This window comes from Trifolium pratense, linkage group LG4 (genome assembly GCF_020283565.1).
Source record: "Trifolium pratense cultivar HEN17-A07 linkage group LG4, ARS_RC_1.1, whole genome shotgun sequence".
Classification (NCBI taxonomy): domain Eukaryota; kingdom Viridiplantae; phylum Streptophyta; class Magnoliopsida; order Fabales; family Fabaceae; genus Trifolium; species Trifolium pratense.
Window position 1 is genome coordinate 29835305 of NC_060062.1, and position 22444 is coordinate 29857748.

The following is a 22444-nucleotide window of genomic DNA, read 5'->3' on the forward strand; positions in this document are numbered from 1 at the left end:
CTATCTGATATTAACAACATAGGTAAAGAAGAATAAAAAATTGTAAGGGGGTGTGCTTGAGCAGTGCTTTTTTACCAATGTTCACGAATGGAACATTATTGAATTGGTTCTAGCCTCCTCTCCTAATCGCTGTTGTGGGGGTCGAACCATGATCCTCCCTACCAAATTCAGCGACAACCACCACTGACCAACTAACTATTCGTAAGGTGGGTGGGTGTGTCACTCAAAAGTTGTTAATGCTTTTGTTGGCATGTATTTAACAGAAAGTTATTTGATTTCTTCTATTAGACTTGGAAAACATAGTTTTTGTGTTATTCTAATTGAACCCTACTATTTCATTTTGATCTCATTCTCATCTACTGTAATCATTTACATTTTGAGCATTTTCTGATTGATAATCTTACGACTAAGATCAATGTTTCAAAACGTAGTCGCTTTGCGATCCTTGAGATTGCAGAGAATAACAGTTAAATATGGCTGTTGCAGCCACAATTGCGGTCAGCCATAGAGACACCACAAGCTTTGGCATCGTGGTTCGAATCATGGTTGCAAATCTTTTCATAAACACGGTCAATTAAAATGTTGAAATATTTCGATTAATGCTCCGAGCCAGGTCTTCGTCCAGCTGAAACCTCAATTTAAATTTCTACTCTCAAGTTTTGCCTATTGATAGAAAGAAAAATAAGGAAATTTCTCAAACCCGCATCATGTAACATTTTTCTTTTTACTGATATCTTAAGTTATAAAATTTCATTTCATCTTTCTTTGCTTCCCATATGAATCATCAACAACAAAGTCAACAAGATTTACATTAACAACTTATAACAACATGAGTTATGTCAAGTGTGTTTGATTTGAGCGAGAAAAAAAAAGAGACAAAAAGAAAAACACAGAAACCAATAAATAAACTTGGACTATAACTCCAGTCCAATTTCACCGAGGAGTCGATACAAAGATATATACAATTTGTCAAATTTCCCAACTTCGTGCGGAAACTATGCATAAACATTCACATTCACATACATATACAAATATCATAATGCTCCCAAGTCCCAATACAATAATCACTTATTCCCCTTGGCTATCAACTCTCTAAATTCATCATCAGTACTTATCAGCATCAATGACAAAGGCAAATTTACCCCATTTTGAACAATCTCCATATGTCTAACCTTAATCCTATTCTCCAAACTAAAAGAGAAATACTGAGGAAAATGTTTCAACTCTTCCAATTTCCCCTTCATTTCCACAGAAAAATACTCAAATTTTGGCTTAAAACTATTCTCAATACTAAAAGTCAACAATGCAGGACACCTAACCACCATACATCTAACCTCTTCTTTAGAAAATCCCATACTCTCCAAATGCCTAAGTTTAGGAATAAGTGTCCTTTCAACATTTGAAACCAATAAAACACAATCATGATAAGCTAAAGCATCTAAATCCCTTAAACCTAATCTATTAAGATAAAACAAAGCTGGTTTAAGCTGATCCTTAACACTAGAAGTAAGTAATCTTGGACACTTTTTGATAACTTTTCTAAACTTATAATCAGGTACTTTAAGGTCTTGTATGAGAAAATCAAAAACTGGGTTAAGATCAGTTTCGATATTTGAAGTGAGAATCTTAGGACACATACCAAAGATTCTTGGAAGGTCTTGATGTATTAATCCTTTGGAGAGAAGGAAAGTGATAATGGAATGAATGGATTCTAAGGTAGCTGTGTGAAGATTAGGATTTTGAGAGAGTGCTTTACCTGAATCAATATCCATTAATTCAAGAGATAGGATTTTTTCTTTGAATTGAAGGGAGAGTTTTTCATTAGTTGGTGTGTAAAGTGGGTGGTTTTGGAGGAGACTTTTGGGTTTGGGAATAAAATTGGTTGTTGTGTTTGATTTGGAAATTGAAGGAGATGTTGATGATGATGGTGATGGTGATGAGTGTAGAGCTATGGTTCTAGCAGGTGAGAACATGGTTGAGAGGAAAAGAGAGAGTGAGTGTAGAGAAAGATGGATAGTGGTGAAGATGATGTTATTGTGTTATGGAAATTTCATTTCATTGCATATAATTGGAAATTGACACGTGGGGATGTGTTTTGAATTTGATTGGTTGTAAAGGGATTTGAGAGATTGTTTTAAGATTGAGGCTCATCCATTTCATGCAGCTGCTCATACACTTGCTGTTTAAGTTTAACACATGCGAGCCATGTCACAGGGCCCTCAAATCCTGGTCCCACAATTTTTGTTTCCACATCGCCAAGCTGAGATGCGATAATAGTGGTCATTTTTATAAGAAACATTTGATTTTTTAATTAATGTATATTGTCTATGTTATAGACCTGCCATATATATCAATTGAAATTTGAAAGTGAGTTATTTGTTATAAAAAGAACCACCGGAAGTACCACATAACGACACGACCATTGAACATAGCAGAGATAATAGCGATTTACTACTATTTTTAACATTTTTTTTATCAAGTAGTCCAGCACCTAAAAATTTAATTTTATAGGTAAATAAATGGAGTGTTCGAATTCGAGTCAGTGAACTTCCATCTCTATCTCTATTAAATCACTTAAAGTCAATCCAAACCTTAATCTGGCAAACTACTTAAAATCACACATCCTTGACAACCATGAAAACAACTTACATAAAAACAATTTAACTTTATTTTTTGTTACAATTGGACATGTGGCTTAAAGTTAAAAATGTTGTACTGTCATCTTAGTTGTCCCAGATTTTGATGCGGGTTTTTATGCCACAAAGTTCCTCCAAAGGTGAAGAATCTTTTATGGGGACTTTGTCGAGGGTTGTCCCCCTCGTTCTTACTTGAGAGACAAATGTATACATTGACCATCAAATTGAGTGGTGCGCCACAGGTTTATGGGAGAAGGTTGAATTAGTTGTGAACAAATTCATTCTTCATTCATCTTTCATTCTTCTGTGCTCTTTGTTTTGGGTTAATTCCCAACAAAGTGGTATCTAGAGCTTTCACGATCCAAGGGATCTTGATTCGGAACTTTCACCAAGAAAGAGAATCAAAGGTTGTAGTGATTCAATCATGGTTGGGAAGAGTAATTTCCATGCGAATTTGCCAATTCTTGATGGAAAGAACTGAGATACGTGGGTCAAACAAATGAAGGTGATATTCATTGTTCAAGAAGTGGATGAACAAGTGAATACAGTTCTTGATTCATTACCAGCAAATGCAACAGCAAAACAGAGAACAACGTTCAGAGAAGCACTGAAGAAAGATAGCAAGGTTCTATTTATCATTCATCAATGTGTTGATGCCAAGATATTTGAGAAGATTGCAGATTTCACAACTTCCAAGGAGGCTTGGGATACTTTGCAGAAGAGCTATGGTGGTGATGCAAAGGTCAAGAAAGTGAAATTGCAAGCCTTGAAGAGACAATATGAACTGTTGGAGATGAAGAATGATGAGACAATTGCAGATTACTTCACGAGAGTGGTGACTGATGACAAATCGTCACACTCTCTAATCCATGCCTATTTTAGCAACATTAGATACATTTTAGTAGGTTTTTAGCAATAAATATAAGAGAAATCTAACCATAAGCTTGATTACTTGTTTTGCAAGAAAACAGGAAAAATTGCAGGAAATTGCTGATTTTCACTACGCTGGGGGCGTAGCCCATCACGCGCGGCGTGATACCTGACCACGCGCGGCGTGAAGCTTTGTTCAGGAATTAGATTGCTCTCTGACTTGATCACGCGCGGCGTAGCACTGACCACGCGCGGCGTGAAGATGGCAGAGCTGAAGATCAGAGACCTCAGATTGGATCACGCGCCGCGTGATACCGTTACACGCGCGGCGTAGTTGAAGAAAGTGCAACCACGCGCGGCGTGATAGATCTCACGCGCAGCGTGGTGGCAGTCAGTATATATGGAAAAGTCAGTTTTCTGGATCTGGGTTGGAAAATTCTGCATCTTTTCACTACATTCTGGTTTTGGAACTTGAAGATCGTGATTCAACACTCCAGCGGAGAGCTCCAAGCGCATCAGATCATGGATTCACAAGCCGTGGCGATGAAGCGAGGAAGCGTACGAAGAACGATGAGGAGCTAAACTCCCTCGGAGGTAGAATCTAGGATAGTTTAGGATGTAGTTCATTGAATGTAACCTGCAATTGTGTAAGATCATACTCTCTTTATAGTGTTCATTCAATTCAAGTCTGTTTCTAATGCTTTATAATCCTTCATTAGTGTTATAATGATTTTGAGTTAAGTCACGTGCGAGAGTATTGATTTAATGTCTGAACTGAATTGTATTGAGCACTCGAGTGTCTCCGGTCGAGAGATTGAGGCATAGAGTGTAGCGAACGATTGACGCGCGTTAACATCATTCGTTGTAGGTAGCTTCCGCCCGAGAGATCGGGGGAGTATCGACAACGAATAGAGTGGATTTTGACAAGAGATTGCGATTCACTAATTTGTCGATCTAGTTGTGAACACTTGAGTAGATCTTATGACATTGTAGGTTGCATGCGGTTAGCTATAGACTAGATGATTCCGATGATTCTACCTCGCTTTTTCCACTATATCAAAGCACATTTTCTAGCAATTCATTACTCAACATACCCCCAATTTATGTGTATTTTCTGTATAATGTCTATGAACACCGTTCGACTAGTTTGATCACACAATCCCTGTGGATCGATATTTTTATTACTACGTGATTTTCGTGCACTTGCGAAATTTATCATCAAGTTTTTGGCGCCGTTGCCGGGGATTGTGATTGATTCGACAAGGCGATAGTGTTCATATTTTCTGTGTTTTCTTATTTTTCTGTTTTATATTTTTCTACCGGAGCGTTCTACTTGTGTGCTTCCTTGTGCATGTGGAGAACAGGTCCAATTGAGCTGGAATTCGATTCTGAGATCGAGAAAGCAGCACGAGCAAATCGTAAAGTGGAAGGAAGACATGTTTGAATCATACAATCAAGAGGCACTTTTAACTAGTTGCAAGTTCAATAATGTGTTTCTACAAATCATTACCAAACAACTAGAAGCTCAATGTATGGTGCAAGCAACCTTTCAAAATAATCCTCATTTCAACACCTTCAATCTTGGAATGAAGAATCACATGAATTGTTCTTATGGAGCTAATCCAAATCAAGCATTTCCTCAAGATCAACATTTTGAAGATCACCTTGAATCTTTTGAAGATACTCTTATCTTAGCCATGAAGATGACTCAAGGCAATTTTGAGGTGATGAAGGCAAACCAAGAAGTGTCAAGCGAACGTCATGAAGCCTCCATCAAAAATCTCGAAAATCAAATTGGTCAACTAGCAAGGCAAGTCTCTTCTCTACAAACTCAAAGTGGTTTTTATGGAAACACCACGGATCTTCGTAATGAAAGTTGTAATTCCATTAATTTGAGGAGTAGAGAAGTTTCATCACAAGAAGTAGTGGAGAATCCTAAGAAGGATGAGAGTAAAAATGGTGTAGTTGAAAAGATGAGGGATGGTGTAGTTGAAGATAGAAAAGAAAATAAGGAAGAAGAAAAAAATAAGGAAGAAAAAGCTTATGAGGGTGAAGTTGAAAAGAGAGTGGAGAGTGAGTCTAGTGCCAAGAAAGGCAAGAAACCTCTTGTGAAGGGCCCCAAGTTTCAAGTTCCTTCACCATATGCTAGAATGCCTTATCCTAGGATGAAGAGGGTCAAGAACCAAGACCTTGAAGTTTGTGGAGTGGTATCCGAATGTTTCAAAGTGGAAGTGCTAGAGGAAGTGGTAAAAGATGAGAAAGAAGAAGAGTGGGATCATGAGATTGAAATTTTTCTTCAAAACTTGGATAACCCCCTAGAAGAGGAGAAAGAGCCAAAAGCAATAAAAAAGCCACCGGAATTGAAAGAACTTCCTCCTAAATGGAAGTATGTGTTTTTGGGTGGCGACTCTAGGAAACCCGTGATCATAAGTGATTTGCTCACTCCACTAGAAGAGAATGACTTGTTAAAAGAAGCGGAGAAAGTGAATGACGACCTAGGATGGGACTTGGATGGTGTGGTTCCTATCTATTGTTTGCACAAGATGGCCAAAGAAGAAGAGCCCGATCCGGTTGTCAATCCTCAAAAGTCTTCCACTTCAACATTTAAAGCTTCGGTGAAGAAAGGTTCTAAGAAATCTCCATCACGGTCTAGTAAGAAGGAAAGAACCAATTTGAAGACCAAAGGGGAAGATCTCAAGAGTGATTCGGGAAGTGTGAAATCATTACCTATTGATATTAATATTGCTCCTTTGAATGAAGAGAACAAGAGGAGCCGGGTTGAGTCAAATTTGAAGTATCCTCCCTAACTTGTGAGGATGAAGCGTCAAGCTAATGACGAGAAAGAAGCGCTTCATGGGAGGCAACCCATGAGTTTACGGTTTTTTCTTCCCTTTCACTCTTATGCTACTTTACTTTCGTTGGTTTGTAATAATAATTTGATGTTGCTTGGATTTGGCTGGATATACTATCTTAACTCTGAATTTGAATCTTCTTTTGTATGATTATGGAATGGTTTTTACTTTTAGAGTTTGTTTCAATACGTTGGCATGTTCCTTCTAGTTACTTGAGTATCAATTGCTTGATTGTCTCCGCGTGTGATATGTGAAACCTGCAGTGCAATAGCTTGTTGCACTCATGTGATCAAGAGGCAAAGGAAGGGAACGCACACTTTTTGACCGGTTCTTTGATTCGACCCAACCGAGAGGTATTGAGCCAAACACTCCTTTTTCTTCTATGTGTGATATCCACTCATGTATTGTCTCTCGATTTTGCTTGTCGTCTTTTTATTTGATTGGTACTTTTGTAGCACACACGAGGCATGTTCCTTGGTACCTTTGAGCCTTTCTATCCACCCTTACATATAATTATCCTTTGCTTAACCAATTTGAGCTGAAAAAGAAAATGTTATTTTTGCAAAACCTTAAAGAAATTTTTGATGAAAAAAAGGAATGACTTTCTTGGAGGTTAGGCACCTAATTAGTGGTTGATGCGCATTGCTCACCACTAAGTTTGGGGTTGCTCTTTGGAATTAGCAACAAATAAAGTTTGGGGTGAGGGTACTAGAGAACTTGTAAAAGTTTTGATTGAATAATTTTTCAAAAATTTCAAAAATTGCAAGGCAAAAGAAGAAATGAAAAAAAAAAAATGAAAAAAAGAGATGAATGTGAAAGAAAATAGAAAAGAAGTACAAAAAGAAGTGATAGCCTTGAATTCAAAGAATTGCAAAACTTTGGTTGATGATTTGAAAAAGTTCTCTAGTCCACTATATTTCAAAAGGGGTTTGGTTTATGAAAATGTTCTTTGACTAATAGGGGGATCTAACTCCAAGTTTTTCTACTACTTATCCCAAAATGTCACCATCCACCCTAGCCAAGCCACGTTATAACCCTAAAAGACCTCTAATGTGTGTGCACAAAGTGAACCGAATGAATTCTTAGATTACTTGCAAAATTATTGTTGACTTGCATTGATGTGTTGATTTGAGTGAATTACCCAAACTGAAGAGTGCATGTGAGTAGTGTGATGAAATCATAGAGCCTTGGTCGAAAAGTGTGAACTACTTGAAAATGTCTTGCGGGAACGGGTGTGCAATTGAGCATTGTTTGCAGGTGAATCATTGATCATCAGGTGAGTCTCACGTATGTATGATTCGAGTGAATTTAAGGAAAATGCCAAGGTCTTGACACAAAAGCTTGAGGTAAAAGTTGTTTCCTTGAGGACAAGGAAAGGTTTAAGTTTGGGGTTGTGATGACAAATCGTCACACTCTCTAATCCATGCCTATTTTAGCAACATTAGATACATTTTAGTAGGTTTTTAGCAATAAATATAAGAGAAATCTAACCATAAGCTTGATTACTTGTTTTGCAAGAAAACAGGAAAAATTGCAGGAAATTGCTGATTTTCACTACGCTGGGGGCGTAGCCCATCACGCGCGGCGTGATACCTGACCACGCGCGGCGTGAAGCTTTGTTCAGGAATTAGATTGCTCTCTGACTTGATCACGCGCGGCGTAGCACTGACCACGCGCGGCGTGAAGATGGCAGAGCTGAAGATCAGAGACCTCAGATTGGATCACGCGCCGCGTGATACCGTTACACGCGCGGCGTAGTTGAAGAAAGTGCAACCACGCGCGGCGTGATAGATCTCACGCGCAGCGTGGTGGCAGTCAGTATATATGGAAAAGTCAGTTTTCTGGATCTGGGTTGGAAAATTCTGCATCTTTTCACTACATTCTGGTTTTGGAACTTGAAGATCGTGATTCAACACTCCAGCGGAGAGCTCCAAGCGCATCAGATCATGGATTCACAAGCCGTGGCGATGAAGCGAGGAAGCGTACGAAGAACGATGAGGAGCTAAACTCCCTCGGAGGTAGAATCTAGGATAGTTTAGGATGTAGTTCATTGAATGTAACCTGCAATTGTGTAAGATCATACTCTCTTTATAGTGTTCATTCAATTCAAGTCTGTTTCTAATGCTTTATAATCCTTCATTAGTGTTATAATGATTTTGAGTTAAGTCACGTGCGAGAGTATTGATTTAATGTCTGAACTGAATTGTATTGAGCACTCGAGTGTCTCCGGTCGAGAGATTGAGGCATAGAGTGTAGCGAACGATTGACGCGCGTTAACATCATTCGTTGTAGGTAGCTTCCGCCCGAGAGATCGGGGGAGTATCGACAACGAATAGAGTGGATTTTGACAAGAGATTGCGATTCACTAATTTGTCGATCTAGTTGTGAACACTTGAGTAGATCTTATGACATTGTAGGTTGCATGCGGTTAGCTATAGACTAGATGATTCCGATGATTCTACCTCGCTTTTTCCACTATATCAAAGCACATTTTCTAGCAATTCATTACTCAACATACCCCCAATTTATGTGTATTTTCTGTATAATGTCTATGAACACCGTTCGACTAGTTTGATCACACAATCCCTGTGGATCGATATTTTTATTACTACGTGATTTTCGTGCACTTGCGAAATTTATCATCAGTGACTCTCACTAATCAGATGAAGAATTGTGGAAGTAATCTTGCTGAACAAGAAACAGTGGAAAAGATACTTAGAACTTTAACTTCAAAATTTGAGCACATTGTGGTGACAATTGAAGAAACAAAAGACTTAAGTGAAATCAAGATTGAAGACTTGCAGAGTACACTTGAGGCTCATGAGATGAAGCATGGTGGAAGAAACCATGGTAAAGAAGATGAGCAAGCTTTGTTTGTAAAGTTCAAAAAGTACCAAGATGACAAAAAGAAATGACAGAAGAAGAAAGAGTCCAAGAAAGGGAAAGAAAGTGATGAAGACAAGCCTGAATCTTCAAAGGAAGAAAGAGGAGGTTCTGTCAATTCAAAGAAGTTTAGCAAGAAGCATATTCAATGCTTTAACTGTCAGGAGTTTGGTCACTTTGCAAGTGAATGCAGAGGTCAAAAGGTTACAAGACAGTATAATGAAGAAGCAAATGTGGCACAGGATGATTCAACATCAGAAGATGTAAACTTCATGGTGACAGTCATTGATGAAGAAGAATCAGAGGCACACATTACTGAGAATGATAATGGATCAACTCAAGATCCATTAGTTGGTGAGGAAGAAGGATGGTATTTGGACACATGTTGTTCAAATCACATGACTAGTAACAAGAAGTGGCTGATTAACTATGATTCTTCAAAGAAATTAACAATTAGATTTGCTGATAGTAGAACAGTAAAATCAGAAGGAATTTGTGATATGTTAATCAAGGGAAAGAATGGTAATCAAGCATTGATTACTGGTGTAATGTATGTGCCAAATGTGCATACAAATGTCCTCAACATTGGACAATTGGTTGAGAAAGGTTTCACAATGACCTTAGGAAACAATTAAATGAATGTGTACAATGAGGAAAGTAAGCTGGTACTGTGTGCAACATTATCACAAAGTAGAACATTCCAAGTGAAATTTGAGAGTTCAAATTCACATTGTCTTGCTAGTGAAGCTATCCATGATGCAACTTGGTTATGACATCTAAGGTATGGACATTTAAATTTCAAAGGCCTCAGTAATTTGAAAAATAAAATATGGTCCATGGATTACCAGAAAATTAGAGTGCCTAAGGATATGTGCAGAAATTGCTTGGTTGACAAGCAAGCCAGAAAATCCTTTGCTGATCATATAACAGTGAGAGCTAGGGACAAGCTTGATATAGTACACAGTGATGTATGTGGTCCTTTTACTGAATCATTAGGAGGAAATAGATACTTTGTGTCTTTTGTTGATGAATTCAGTAGAATGATGTGGGTGTATCCCATGAAAACCAAAGATAAGGTACTGGTAGTTTTTCAAAGGTTTAAAGCAGTAGTTGAAAAACAAGCAGGAAGGAAGATAAAGGTATTGAGCAGTGATGGAGGTGGTGAGTATACATCTCATGATTTCAGAAAGTTTTGCAAAGAGGAAAGTATCTCACATGAATTTACACCGCATCATAATGGAGGATGTGAAAGCAGAAACACAACCATTATGGAAATGACAAGGTGCATGTTAAAAGAGAAGAAGCTACCTAAGTCATTTTGGGGAGAAGCGTGACAACTGTTTGTTATGTGTTGAACATATGTGCTACCAAATGCTTAGACAAAGTGCCAGAGACTGTATGGAGTGGTTTAACTCCATCTGTGAAACACTTGAGAGTGTTTGGCTCATTGTGTCATAGACACACTTCAGATAAAAGGAGACAAAAATTAGATGACAAAAGTGAAGCCCTTATACTTGTAGGATATCACACTGAAAAGTCCTACAGGTTGTACAATCCAATTACTAAGAAGATCACAGTCAGTAGAGATGTGTCAATCAGTGAAGAAGAGCAATGGGATTGAGAAGTTGCAAGCACAAGGTCAGAACATGCCTTACTACCTGCTAAGAATAAGCCAATAGCAGCAGAATGGGTGCATAAAGGGAATCACTTACCTGATGGCTCAAGTGTAAAGGCAAGACCTGTGGCCATGGGACTCTCACAAAAGTCTGGCATTGATTCCAATGAAATGTTCTGTCAATCAGGTGTAGTGACAAATGCTGAAGCACGATGTGGAGCATCTGTTCACAGTATACCAGAAGTTCAATTGGAAAACTTGGCACCAGTTGCAAGACTGGAAATAGTAAGACCTGTGGTGGCAATAGAAAACCAAGTGAATTGGCAGAGTGTTCAACTAGATGTCAAGTCTGCAGTAGAGAATGGAAAACTTGAGAAGGAAGTATATGTTGAACAACCACAAGGTTTCAAGGTTGAAGGTGCAGATGATAAAGTACCTAAGGAACAAGAAGAGCTTGAGGATGGTTGATATATTGACCAAGCTGCTGAATATTGAAAGATTTAAAGACCTGAAGAAAATTCTGAAGGTCACAAGTTTGGAACATTTGAATAAAGGCGGTGTGTTGAAATGTAATTCGAATGCCCTATCAGATGCTGAGAATAAGACAAGGTTAAATTGTCAGCTTTGACAGTTTGATTTAAGGAGGAGTATTGGTTCAGGAAGAGTTTGAATTAAGGAGGAGTATTGGTTTTGTAATTCAAACTCAGAATATGTTCATCCTCTGAAGCTGTAGAGCCTATGAAGTATTTCAGCCTCTGAAGCAAAATATAACCTCTGAACCTCGTAGCCTCTGAAGTTGATATGGGTTCTGATGTATAAGAGGCTCTGAAGCCCTGTTTTGGTTCAGTTTTTAGCCGCTAGTTAGCTATTGTTAGTTGTAATTCAGTTAGTTAGTAGTTACAGCTGGCATAGTTTGTTGAGTCGGTTAGTTACGCATTTGTGTATATATACACTTGTAATCTATCATTTGTAAATATCTCAATAGAATAAGATTTTTACTTTTCCGTTATTCAATTTCTGCTTATTCCAAATTCATTCTTCATTCATCTTTCATTCTTCTGTGCTCTTTGTTTGGGTTAATTCCCAACATTGAAGAGCAGCAAGCTTTGGCGGAACATTTATGAGACAAGCACACAGAAACGTAAAGCTTTGGCAGAACATATACGAGAGACAAGCATATAGGTTGTGGAGCGGGCAATTAATTTGATTAACGATAGGAATGATGCAAAAAAAATACTGTCGCGGCAACATCCCATGGAGATGCACTCAGACAACAACATTTCTACAAAGAGATTGTGCCAGGTCAGTGCAGGCTACTACACGGTGGCAGAAACCGGCGGTGGGAAGATACAATATAGATATTTTTAGTATAAAATATTTGCGGATGGAGATTTTTAGAAATGAGTTGCTTAAGGCTTATGTATGTCACTGCCAATTATGCAGTATATTTATTAGCTTTCTCATAGACAAGGTGATAGCATTAATGTTTTAGCTATCTCATATACAAGGAAAATCTGAGTTTTGAGGCCTCAACTCTATTATCTACAAATTTCAAACTCATGCTTGTTTTTTTGTAAAACTGAAACTGATTCCTGAGATATTTTCCATGCCCCTTGGAGGACAAATTGAAAAGGTTAACAAAATTTGCATTTTAAAATCTCATTTTAACTTGAATAGGTCCCGATTTCTTCTTTCAGGTAAGCTCAGCTACAATTAAGTGAGTAAGCATGTGTGGAATGAAGCTGGCCTTGGAACAATTATTGAGTCTCATTGAGCAACTCACAATTTATTTTCTTTGACATTTGCAAGAACGAAGATGTATAGATTGCTGGAACAGCAGCAGTAGTTGCCTGGTTTTTGTGGAACAATCACAACTATTGGGTTTGGAACGGGACTAAGGACTCAGCTAGAGGTGTAGCGATGCAAGCCTTACGTACACTTGATGAGCAACCGGCGCGCGGTCAACACAGTGCAGCAGCGTGCACCAGGAGCTGTTGCCGCGCATATCGGTCAGCAGGTACAGCAGATTGTGACTGAACTGAGGGCTGCACCTTACGAATATCAGTGCCAGCAACCAGTTTTAGGGTGGTGGAAATGTAATGTTGATGCAAGCCTTTGTGGAAACACAGAACATACAAGTTGGGGCTGATGTATCTGTAATCCTCAAGGTCAATTTGCCGAGGAAGGTTGTAGCTATGTGGCACATAAACTTACAGTAATCGAAGGTGAGGTGAAGCATTGGCATTGTTGGAGGCAATAAGAGAAGCTGCTAGCAGAGGTTGATCTATTATCATGTTTGAGAGCGATTCCAAAACTGTGGTGGATGCTGTTCACACCAAAGTGGCAATTCTGAGTTTAGTTCTATTATTTTTTCTATTAAGTTGTTATTGATTTCCAATTCGAGGTTCGAGGTAAATCTCATTAAGCGTCAAGCAAACATGACGGGTCATACTTTAGCTATGGTGGCCATGACGTGGTCTAGTCGTATCTTCTTTATTAACAGTCATCTATGTTTGAAGACGCTACTGGTCCAACAATTCCCTAAGCTGCTGGTAGGTTTCTAGATTTCTAATGTTCTACACTACTTCACAATATCCCATGAAAGCAATGATACACAGAATACATAAGTGCATGCCTATTATTAGTTGGTATGATCCATGTAAGTTTTCAAATACCAAAACAACATATAGCACACAACATCATGCCTCATTCATCGTCACATGAGAGAGGATGCACAAGCTGTTAGTCGTGATAGTCAACTGTGCGAAACATTGTGACTTTTAGCACAACCGGCTTCTTCTTGATCAGCTCAAACACACAATAATCTCCACTGATATTTGCATATTGTAACATTTGGCCTCATGCAATCTGCAAAAAACTTCCCATTGCTCTCCATTAGACTTTTGGAGCTTTATTGGAACATTTGGCTTCAGAAACTTCAAACTCATGCTTCTTTCTTTTTTGTAAAACTGAAAGTGATTCCTGAAAGATTTGTCATGCCCCTTGAAGGACAAATTGAAAAAGTTGAACAAAATTTGCACTTTAAAATCTCATTTTAACTTGAATGTGTCCCCTTTTCTTCTTGCAGGTAAACTCAGATACAATTAAGTTTTTTTAGAAATCAATATAAAAAAAATATCAAATTGGAAGTTTCGTCTAACAACAGAAAATTTAGGAATGCAACTGCCACCTTAAATTGCATTCCTTCTCATAACTTGTATTAACTTATACAAATATGGTAACCGATAACTTCATTTTTCCGACTACAACATGAGAAAAGCAATGTACCTAAAAAAAATGAACATGAGAAAAGCAGTAAAATAGATACTCCTCACAGACCAGTATGCTTTGTTCAATTAGAAAAGCACACCAAGCCACTTGCGCTAGACACCTGTGTTAAATTCTATTTCAATTACTTGTCTCGCTAGTCACTGGTGAAGTTTTCTTGAACAAACAACTTACTTTATCCATTCAAATTCAATTTCATTCCACTATATAGTGTTCTATGAATACTAGTTAGCAACTCAGCTACAACTTAATCTAACATACAATGAAATATCTAAAAAGTAAAAACAATAGGCATTGATTTCCACCTCATCAAGTAACATTTAAAATAGGACTCTATTAGTATAATTTAACATATATTCTCAAATCTCAATGACACAGTTAGTAACATGTAAAATATAATATTTTTACACCATCTTACCCATAATACATCATAGTTTCTCATCAACATGCTTCTTTGTGCAGTCATTGAAGTTTGAAGATACTCCTAGTCCTAGCCCTAGTCCAACAATTCCCTAAGCTGCTGGTAGTGGTAGGTTTCTTAATTTCTAATATTCTACACAGCTTCATAATCCAAAAAACAAAAACATCCCATGAAAGCAATCAAATACAGAATACATAAGTGACTGATACTATTTGATACAACCTAAATTATCAAATAACAAAACAATTAATATATAGCATACAATCATGCCTCATTCATCGTCACAGGAGAGAGGATGCATAAGCAGTTAATTGCGATAATCAACCGCACGAAACATCGTGACTTTTAGCACAACCGGCTTCTTCTTGATCAGCTCAAACCCACAATAATCTCCATTTGACAGGTTGTTGTTTCTTTGAAATTTAGAAAATCCTTTCGATATTCGCATTGATGATGATCTGGAATCAGGCACTATGCAAAAAACTTCCTGCTGCTCCCCATGAGAATTTTGGAGTTTTATAGGAACATTTAGCTTCAGATACTTGAAAGCAAAATCAGAAGGAACATGCTGCACAATGGAGAAGAGATCAAATAAAGTGGCAACATAAATAACTCAACATTTACTTTAAGGTAAAATCCTCACCACACATCTTCCCTTAGCGACTTTGGAACAAAAATATGGATTATTTGGGTTGAATACATTAGCAGCATCCTTAGCTCTTTTGGAAGCATCTTTAGACAAGCTTTTGGCCTTTTCCCGACAACTCTCACTTGTTTCAACCTTGGACCTTTTCCTAGGATTATGATACTTTGTGTTTGGTTCTTCATTAGTACTTGGAGTTTTGAAAGGATAGCAAATTTCAACAGAAGTTGCATCAAATATAATAACACTAAAATTTGAATTCCCTTCATATTTGAAAGACAGATAGAAACCATATCCTATAGAATAGTATTCGACGAACTCTTGCCATCTGTTGCAAAAGAAAACATGTTCGTCGCATTTCTTCAGTTCCATTTCCCAAACACAACCATCAGGAACAGCGATTGTAGCAACATTCTTGAGTTCATTTCCAAATCTTGTTATAAATTCGTCTGGAATTCTCTGCATTGATAAGTGATGGCACGTCACGTTATACTACTATAGGATCGAACATCAAAAGAGGTTAAAGGGAGTACTGTATTGTATCAGACTGTTTTTTTGTGCATTAGCACATCTTGTGGTTAATTCACTACTTTATATACTTTTGCTTTTCCAAAAAAAAATAAAAAATCAAAAGAGGTTTGACACGCTTGAGTTTTCACAATTTTGTTACTCACATAAGTAAAGGGTTGCACCTAGTGCATGTTTGGATTCACTTTTGTGGCGGGCAAAAATGATTTCCGATACATAAAATTTGTTTTGGCGCATTTAGGTAGAATTGATTTTCACTTTGGAATGAAGTCTAATTTGAAGTTTGGAGTTGAAGTTTCCGTCCCTGAAACTGAATTTTAGCCTCAAATTTAGTGTTGAATTTACTTTTATGTTTTGTTTGCGAATTGGTTTTTGGAGGGGAGGTCTTACCTTTCTTTTTTTAAATTAAAAACAATATAAAATATATTTTTAAAATAATTTATATGTGTGATTAAAGTATTAAATGATCATTTATCAATGTTCTTACTATCATTTTAAAATATTAACTATATTTCAAAATATAGACATAACCCTCCAAAATCCTCCAAAAACCAACTTGCAAACTAAGTCTTTAGGAATGTAATCACACATAAGTTACTATAGCCGGTAGATGAGTGCTAGGAACATTCTCTTCTCAACATTTTCTCTTACACTCACTCTCTAATTGGTTGAAATCAATGTACTCCCTCCGTCCCGAAATATAAGCAAAAATGGGTCAACAAAAATTAATGTATCTGGAGTAAATTTTGCACCAAATATACATTAACTTTTGTTGACCATTTTTTTCTTATATTTTAGGACGGAGGAAGTAGATTCCTTGCTTTGGAAATAGGTCTCACATAAAGTGGTGAGACGGTCACGTGAGTATCACCCAATTAGAGAGTGGGCGTTAGAGAAAATGTTCAAAAGAGAGTGTTGTTAGTACTTCTCAGAGTCACTATAGATAAAAACTCCAAATTCTACTCCAATCTAGGTTGTAAACAATTACAGAACAGAGGCAAAATCAATTCTACCAGAACACATTCAAAAATGTTAAAATCAATTCTACACCTCTAACATCAACATTTTGTCATCCAAAATGAAACCAAACATGCACCAACTCCCAATAAAAGTTTCAAAATCAATTTTTACAACCTAAGATAGAATGAATGAAAGACACGCACACTGAACAGAACAGTGATCAACAAACATGCAACATCACAAAACAATGGCAAAGATGCTTTGAAGCACAAGCACATTTAATAATAATATTTGATTGACATGCATGTATAATAAAAGTAAAAAAAAAAAACTACTATAACACTCACAGACACAGTTTAGAATACAGAGAGGGAGAGAAACTGAAACTTACAATTTGTTTTGCATGAATGGGTGAAGGAAGTATGGCTTTCATAAAATGCTTCGGTTCATTCTCCGGCACCGATGGCCGGACACACCTTCCACGGCGAGGCTTCATTGCAAATAAGTGAAAAGTGTTCAAACTCCAAACTTTACTTCACATTCTTTCTTCTAATTTTTTTAATTTATTAATTAAGCTAAATTACTCTCTTTTCGTCCCTTAACTAAATTGTTAATTTCATTTTGTCTCTTAATTAATTTTTATTTCTCTCATATCCTTTAATTATGTCCCCGTCAATCGTTTTGGTCGCAATTGATATATTCGAGTGTAATATAATCAGTTAATTCAATGAATCTAAAAACTGAATTGTCTCTTATAAAAAGAAATGAAAGAAGTTGTTTAGTGACTAAAATTTTACTCTTAAGGTGAATAAATGAAGTGTTCGATATTTGAATCTCAACCCCTATATATATAATATGATCTCCTTACCAATTGAGCTAAATTTTGGGGCTCCAAAATCATAATTCTATTGCAGCAGGAATGTTCCACCGATTATCCTAAATTTTATGGGTCATGCTAACACGTGTACTTAAGACATATGTTAATGATAGTTCAAATAGTAATTATATCTAAAAAGATAGCTTGCACAATTTTCAATACAAAATTATTATGTATGATACTCTAACAAGTGTCTAAGGGAACATGTTAGCTTTTCCCAAATTTTATTACTAGTTACTATATTATTTTAGGTGTTCAAGCTATCATGGAAACAATTGTGAAAAAAAATAAGAGGAGGGCTAGCAACACACTCTTTAATAAAAACACTCTAACACACTCTTTTCTATTGGTTAAAATTTATATGGGTCCCATAAAATTTATATGGGTCCACATTTTTTTATGGGACCCTTGTGAATTTTAACTAATAAAAGAGAGTGTGTTGGAGTGTGTTTGTTAAAGAGTGTGTTGCTAGCATTATTCAAAAAATAAATAAATTAAATTACATATTTGGTCTCTTATGTTTATTTTAGGTTTCAATTTGGTCCCTTAAGTTTAAAAAGTTTTAAGTTAGTCCTTTTAGTCAAATTTCGGTTTAAATCCTCCACGTAGCTAACAAATTTGCATACGTGGACAATTCAGGAGAGTGTCACGTGAATGTTTTAGGCGTAATTAACTCAAAAATTAACATAAAGTTAAACGAAATTAACTCAAATTAAATTTAATAAAAACGACGAACTTAAGTTGACATCAGTAACGTAAGGGACCAAATTGAAACATTTAAAACATAGAGGATCAACTTGAAACTTAAAATAAAGATAAGAACCAAATATACAATTAACCCAAAAACAAAATATATCATGGAAACAGGTAAATACTTTGACTTACCGGTAAATACTTTGACTTACCCTCAATGGGAAGAAGTAAGGTTACTTTTAACTTTATTAAGAACAAAATTTTGATCAAATTACTAGTGTTTTAAGCTATTTATTCATAGTTATCAGCATACTTTTAATTCCAGCTCTCTCATTAATGTAGTTGAAAAAATGATGAATTATTTCTATTGGGGCCACAGTGCAGTCAGAGATCTTGAACGAGTTAATCGGTAACATGGACAACCTTACTTGTGTGTGCATGTTTTCATGAGATTTTGGTTCGACTAAGTGTGCGAGTTTTAGCTATTTCATTTACAAAGAAATTATTGACATATCAGAACAATTCAACGAGGATACTTCAGATATATATAGATTATACATTATACATCATAGAATATATACATATCAGCTAAGTTTTGAGGCCTCAAGTGTATTATTATCTAAAAGTTTCAAACTCATGCTTCTTTTTTGTGAAACTGAAAGTGATTCCTGAAAGATTTGCCATGCCCCTTGAAGGACAAATTGAAAAAGTTGAACAAAATTTGCATTTCAAAATCTCATTTTAACTTGAATGTGTCCACTTTTCTTCTTGTAGGAATGCAACTAGAGCTGTAAAAAGGGCCTTAAGGGGCCGGCCCTTTAAGGGGCGGACCTACTTATTCCTGATTATTAATTTTATTTAAATTTTAAACACAGTTTTTTTAGGGTGTCGATCGTGGACAGTGCTGATTGAAGAAAACGAGAATAAGTTCACGACACTAGAAAAATTGTTTAAAATTTAAATAAAATTAATAATCAGGAATAAGTGGGTCCGCCCCTTAAAGGGCCGGCCCCTTAAGGCCCTTTTTACAGCTCTAAATGCAACTGCCTCCTGAAATTCCATCCCCTCTCATAACTTACATTAACTTGAAAAAATATGGTAACCAATAACTTCATTTTTTTCGACTAGAACATGAGAAAAGCAGTAAAATAGTAACACCTCACAGACCAGTATGCTTTGTTAAATTAGAAAAGCATTAAAATAGTAAAGCACACCAAACCACTTGCGCTATACACCTGTGTTAAATTCAGTTTCAATTACTTGTCTCAGAAGTCACTGGTGAAGTTTTCTTGAACAAACAACTTTATCCATTCAGATTCAATTGCATTCCACTATATAGTATTCTATGGATACTAGTTAGCAACTCAGCTACAACTTAATCTAGCATACAATGAAATATCTAAAAAGTAAAGGCATTGATTTCCACCTTCAAATTAGGATTCATTATAATTTAACATATATATTCTCAGTAACACAGTTAGCAACATGTAAAATATAATATTTTTTACACCATCTTACCAATAATCCATCATAGTTTCTCATCAACATGCTTCTTTGCGCAGTCATTGAAGTTTGAAGATACTCCTAATCCTAGCCCTAGTCCAACGATTCCCTAAGCTGCTAGTAGGTTTCTAAATTTCTAATATTCTACACAGCTTCATAATCCAAAAAACAAAACCATCCCATGAAATGAAAGCAATCAAACACAGAATACAAAAGTGCCTGTTACTATTTCATACAATCCTCGTAAATTATCACATACCAAAACAATATATAGCATACAATATCATGCCTCATTCTTCGTCACAGGAGAGAGGATGCATAAGCTGTTAATCGCAATAGTCAACCGCACGAAACATCGTCACTTTTAGCACAACCGGCTTCTTCTTGATCAGCTCAAACACACAATAATCTCCAGGTGACAGGTTGTTGTTCCTTTGAAATTTAGAAAATCCTTTCGATATTCGCATATATGATGATCTGGAATCAGGCAATATGCAAAAAACTTCCTGCTGCTCCCCATGAGAATTTTGGAGTTTTATAGGAACATTTAGCTTCAGATACTTGAAAGCAAAATCAGAAGGAACATACTGCACAATGAAGAAGAGATCAAATAAAGTGGCAACATAAATAACTCAACATTTACTTTAAGGTAAAATCCTCACCACACATCTTCCCTTAGCAACTTTGGAACAAAAATATGGATTATTTGGGTTGAATACATTGGCAGCATCCTCTGCTCTTTTAGAAGCATGTTTAGACATTATTTTGACCTTTTTCCCATGACTCTCACTTGTTTCAACCTTCCTTTTCCTAGGACTAGAATACTTTTTGTTTTGTTCTCCATTAGTACTCGGAGTTTTCAAAGGATAGCAAATTTCAACAGAAGTTGCATTAAATATAATAACTCTAAACTTTGAATTCCCTTTATATTTGAAAGACAGGTAGCAACCATATCCTATAGAATAGTATTCTACAAACTCTTGCCATCCGTTGCAAAAGAAAACATGTTCGTCGCATTTCTTCAGTTCCATTTCCCAAACACAACCATCAGGAACAATGATTGTAGCAACATTCTTGAGTTCATTCCCAAATCTTGTTATAAATTCGTCTGGAATTCTCTGCATTGATAAGTGATGACACGTCATCAGTTATACTACTATAGGACCGGATTTCAAAAGAGGTTTGACACGCTTATGAGAAACATAAAATTGATTTCACCTAGCGCATGTTTGGATTCAGTTTTGTGGCAGGCAAAAATGATTTCAGAAACATAAAATTTATTCTGACGCGTTTATGTAGAATTGATTTTGACTTTGGAACTAAGTTGGGAATTGAAGTTTTTGAAAAGTGAATTTTAGCCTCAAATTTAGTGTTGAATTTACTTTTCTGTTTTATTTCTTTTTTAAAATAACTTAAGTGTGTTTTTCGTCAAAAACATAAATAAATAACTCAAGTGTGATTGTGATTGAAATATTATATGATCATTTATCATAATTAAAAAAAAAAACTCCAATTTTTTTTTTATTTCACCACCGGTTTAATCTGGTTCGGGGGTCAGTTTGATATCAAGTGGTTCCAACCCCCTCCCGATCGTAGTTGCGGAGGATTGAGCCGTGGTCCTCCTACCAAGTTCAGCGTCAATCACCACTGAACTAACTAACCATTGGTAAAAAAAATAAATCAAAAATCAATTCTAGTCCTAGCTAGGTGCCTAGGTTGGAAACAATTACGGAGGCAAAATCAATACACCTATAGAATCAATTTTCTGTCATCCAAAATGAAACCAAAAACATGCGCCAACTCCCAATCAATTTTTACAACCTAAGAAAGAATGAAAGACACACTGACCAGAACAAGTGATCATCAACATGCAACAGATTCATTCACAAAACAATGGCAAAGATGCTTTAAGCACAAGCACATTTAATAATAATAATAATAATAATAATAATAATAATAATAATAATAATAATAATAATAATAATAATATGCATTAATGCATAATAAAAATACAAAAGTGTTCAATCAAACTTACAATTTGTTTGGCATGAATGGGTGAAGGAAGTATGGCTTTCATAAAATGTTTCGATTCTTTCTCCAGCACCGCCGATGGTCGGACACACCTTCCCCGGCGAGACTTCATTGCAAATAATAAATGAAAAGTGTTCAAACTTCTCAAACTTTACTTCACATTCTAAATTATACTATTATTATTTATTGATTAATATATAGAGAATAAAGCTAAATTGCACGTTTGGCCCTGACTACTAATTTGCAAGTGTACAAATATAGTCGAAGTAATAAAAGAATATCGATCCACAGGGATTGCGCGATTCTACGAGGGAATTGTGTCTATGAACATAATTGAAATTAACAAACATATTTGGGGGTTTAGTTGAGTAGTTTGACGTTAAGAAAATGTGCTAGTTCAATGGTAGAAAAGTGAGGTAGAATCATCGGAATCACCTAGTCTATAGTTTATCGCATGCAATCTAACATATCATATGGAATCACTCAAGTATTCACAACTAGATCAACAATATGGCGAATCGCAATCTCTTGTCAAAATTCACCCTATCCGTTGTCGATACTCCTCCGATCTCTCGGATGTAAGCTACCGACTACGAGGTATTTGAAAACGCGTTGATCGTTCGCTACACTCTATGTTTCAATCT

At 36.3% G+C, this 22444-nt stretch overlaps 3 protein-coding genes across 3 annotated transcripts; all 3 read right to left on the minus strand.

Annotated features, from left to right (window-relative positions):
- Positions 1-900: 900 nt before the first annotated feature.
- On the minus strand, positions 901-2047 carry LOC123881811 (transcription termination factor MTEF1, chloroplastic). Its single transcript, XM_045930551.1, has one exon. It carries the CDS (start codon positions 1971-1973, stop codon positions 1065-1067), a length of 909 nt encoding a protein of 302 aa, XP_045786507.1. The 5' UTR covers positions 1974-2047; the 3' UTR covers positions 901-1064.
- A 12825-nt stretch (positions 2048-14872) lies between these two features.
- Positions 14873-17192, minus strand: LOC123881813 (B3 domain-containing transcription factor VRN1-like). The gene is made up of 3 exons (XM_045930553.1): positions 17088-17192; positions 15209-15667; positions 14873-15133 (listed from the first exon to the last, which is right to left on the minus strand). Exons 1-3 carry the CDS (start codon positions 17190-17192, stop codon positions 14873-14875), a joined length of 825 nt encoding a protein of 274 aa, XP_045786509.1.
- A 2593-nt stretch (positions 17193-19785) lies between these two features.
- On the minus strand, positions 19786-21950 carry LOC123881812 (B3 domain-containing transcription factor VRN1-like). The gene is made up of 3 exons (XM_045930552.1): positions 21805-21950; positions 20432-20887; positions 19786-20356 (listed from the first exon to the last, which is right to left on the minus strand). The coding sequence occupies exons 1-3, from the start codon at positions 21910-21912 to the stop codon at positions 20096-20098; spliced, it is 825 nt and encodes a 274-aa protein (XP_045786508.1). The 5' UTR covers positions 21913-21950; the 3' UTR covers positions 19786-20095.
- Positions 21951-22444: the final 494 nt, after the last annotated feature.

Bases quoted from the DNA above. Each gene is read 5' to 3' on its own strand.
- LOC123881813 (XM_045930553.1), bottom strand. From the start codon at position 17,192: ATGAAGCCTCGCCGTGGAAGGTGTGTCCGGCCATCGGTGCCGGAGAAT. The intron at 15,668-17,087 runs GTAAGTTTCAGT...TTATCAATGCAG, and splicing joins CCATTCATGCAAAACAAATT to AGAATTCCAGACGAATTTAT. The intron at 15,134-15,208 runs GTGAGGATTTTA...TCCATTGTGCAG, and splicing joins TCGCTAAGGGAAGATGTGTG to CATGTTCCTTCTGATTTTGC.
- LOC123881812 (XM_045930552.1), bottom strand. From the start codon at position 21,912: ATGAAGTCTCGCCGGGGAAGGTGTGTCCGACCATCGGCGGTGCTGGAG. The intron at 20,888-21,804 runs GTAAGTTTGATT...TTATCAATGCAG, and splicing joins CCATTCATGCCAAACAAATT to AGAATTCCAGACGAATTTAT. The intron at 20,357-20,431 runs GTGAGGATTTTA...TTCATTGTGCAG, and splicing joins TTGCTAAGGGAAGATGTGTG to TATGTTCCTTCTGATTTTGC.
- LOC123881811 (XM_045930551.1), bottom strand. From the start codon at position 1,973: ATGTTCTCACCTGCTAGAACCATAGCTCTACACTCATCACCATCACCA.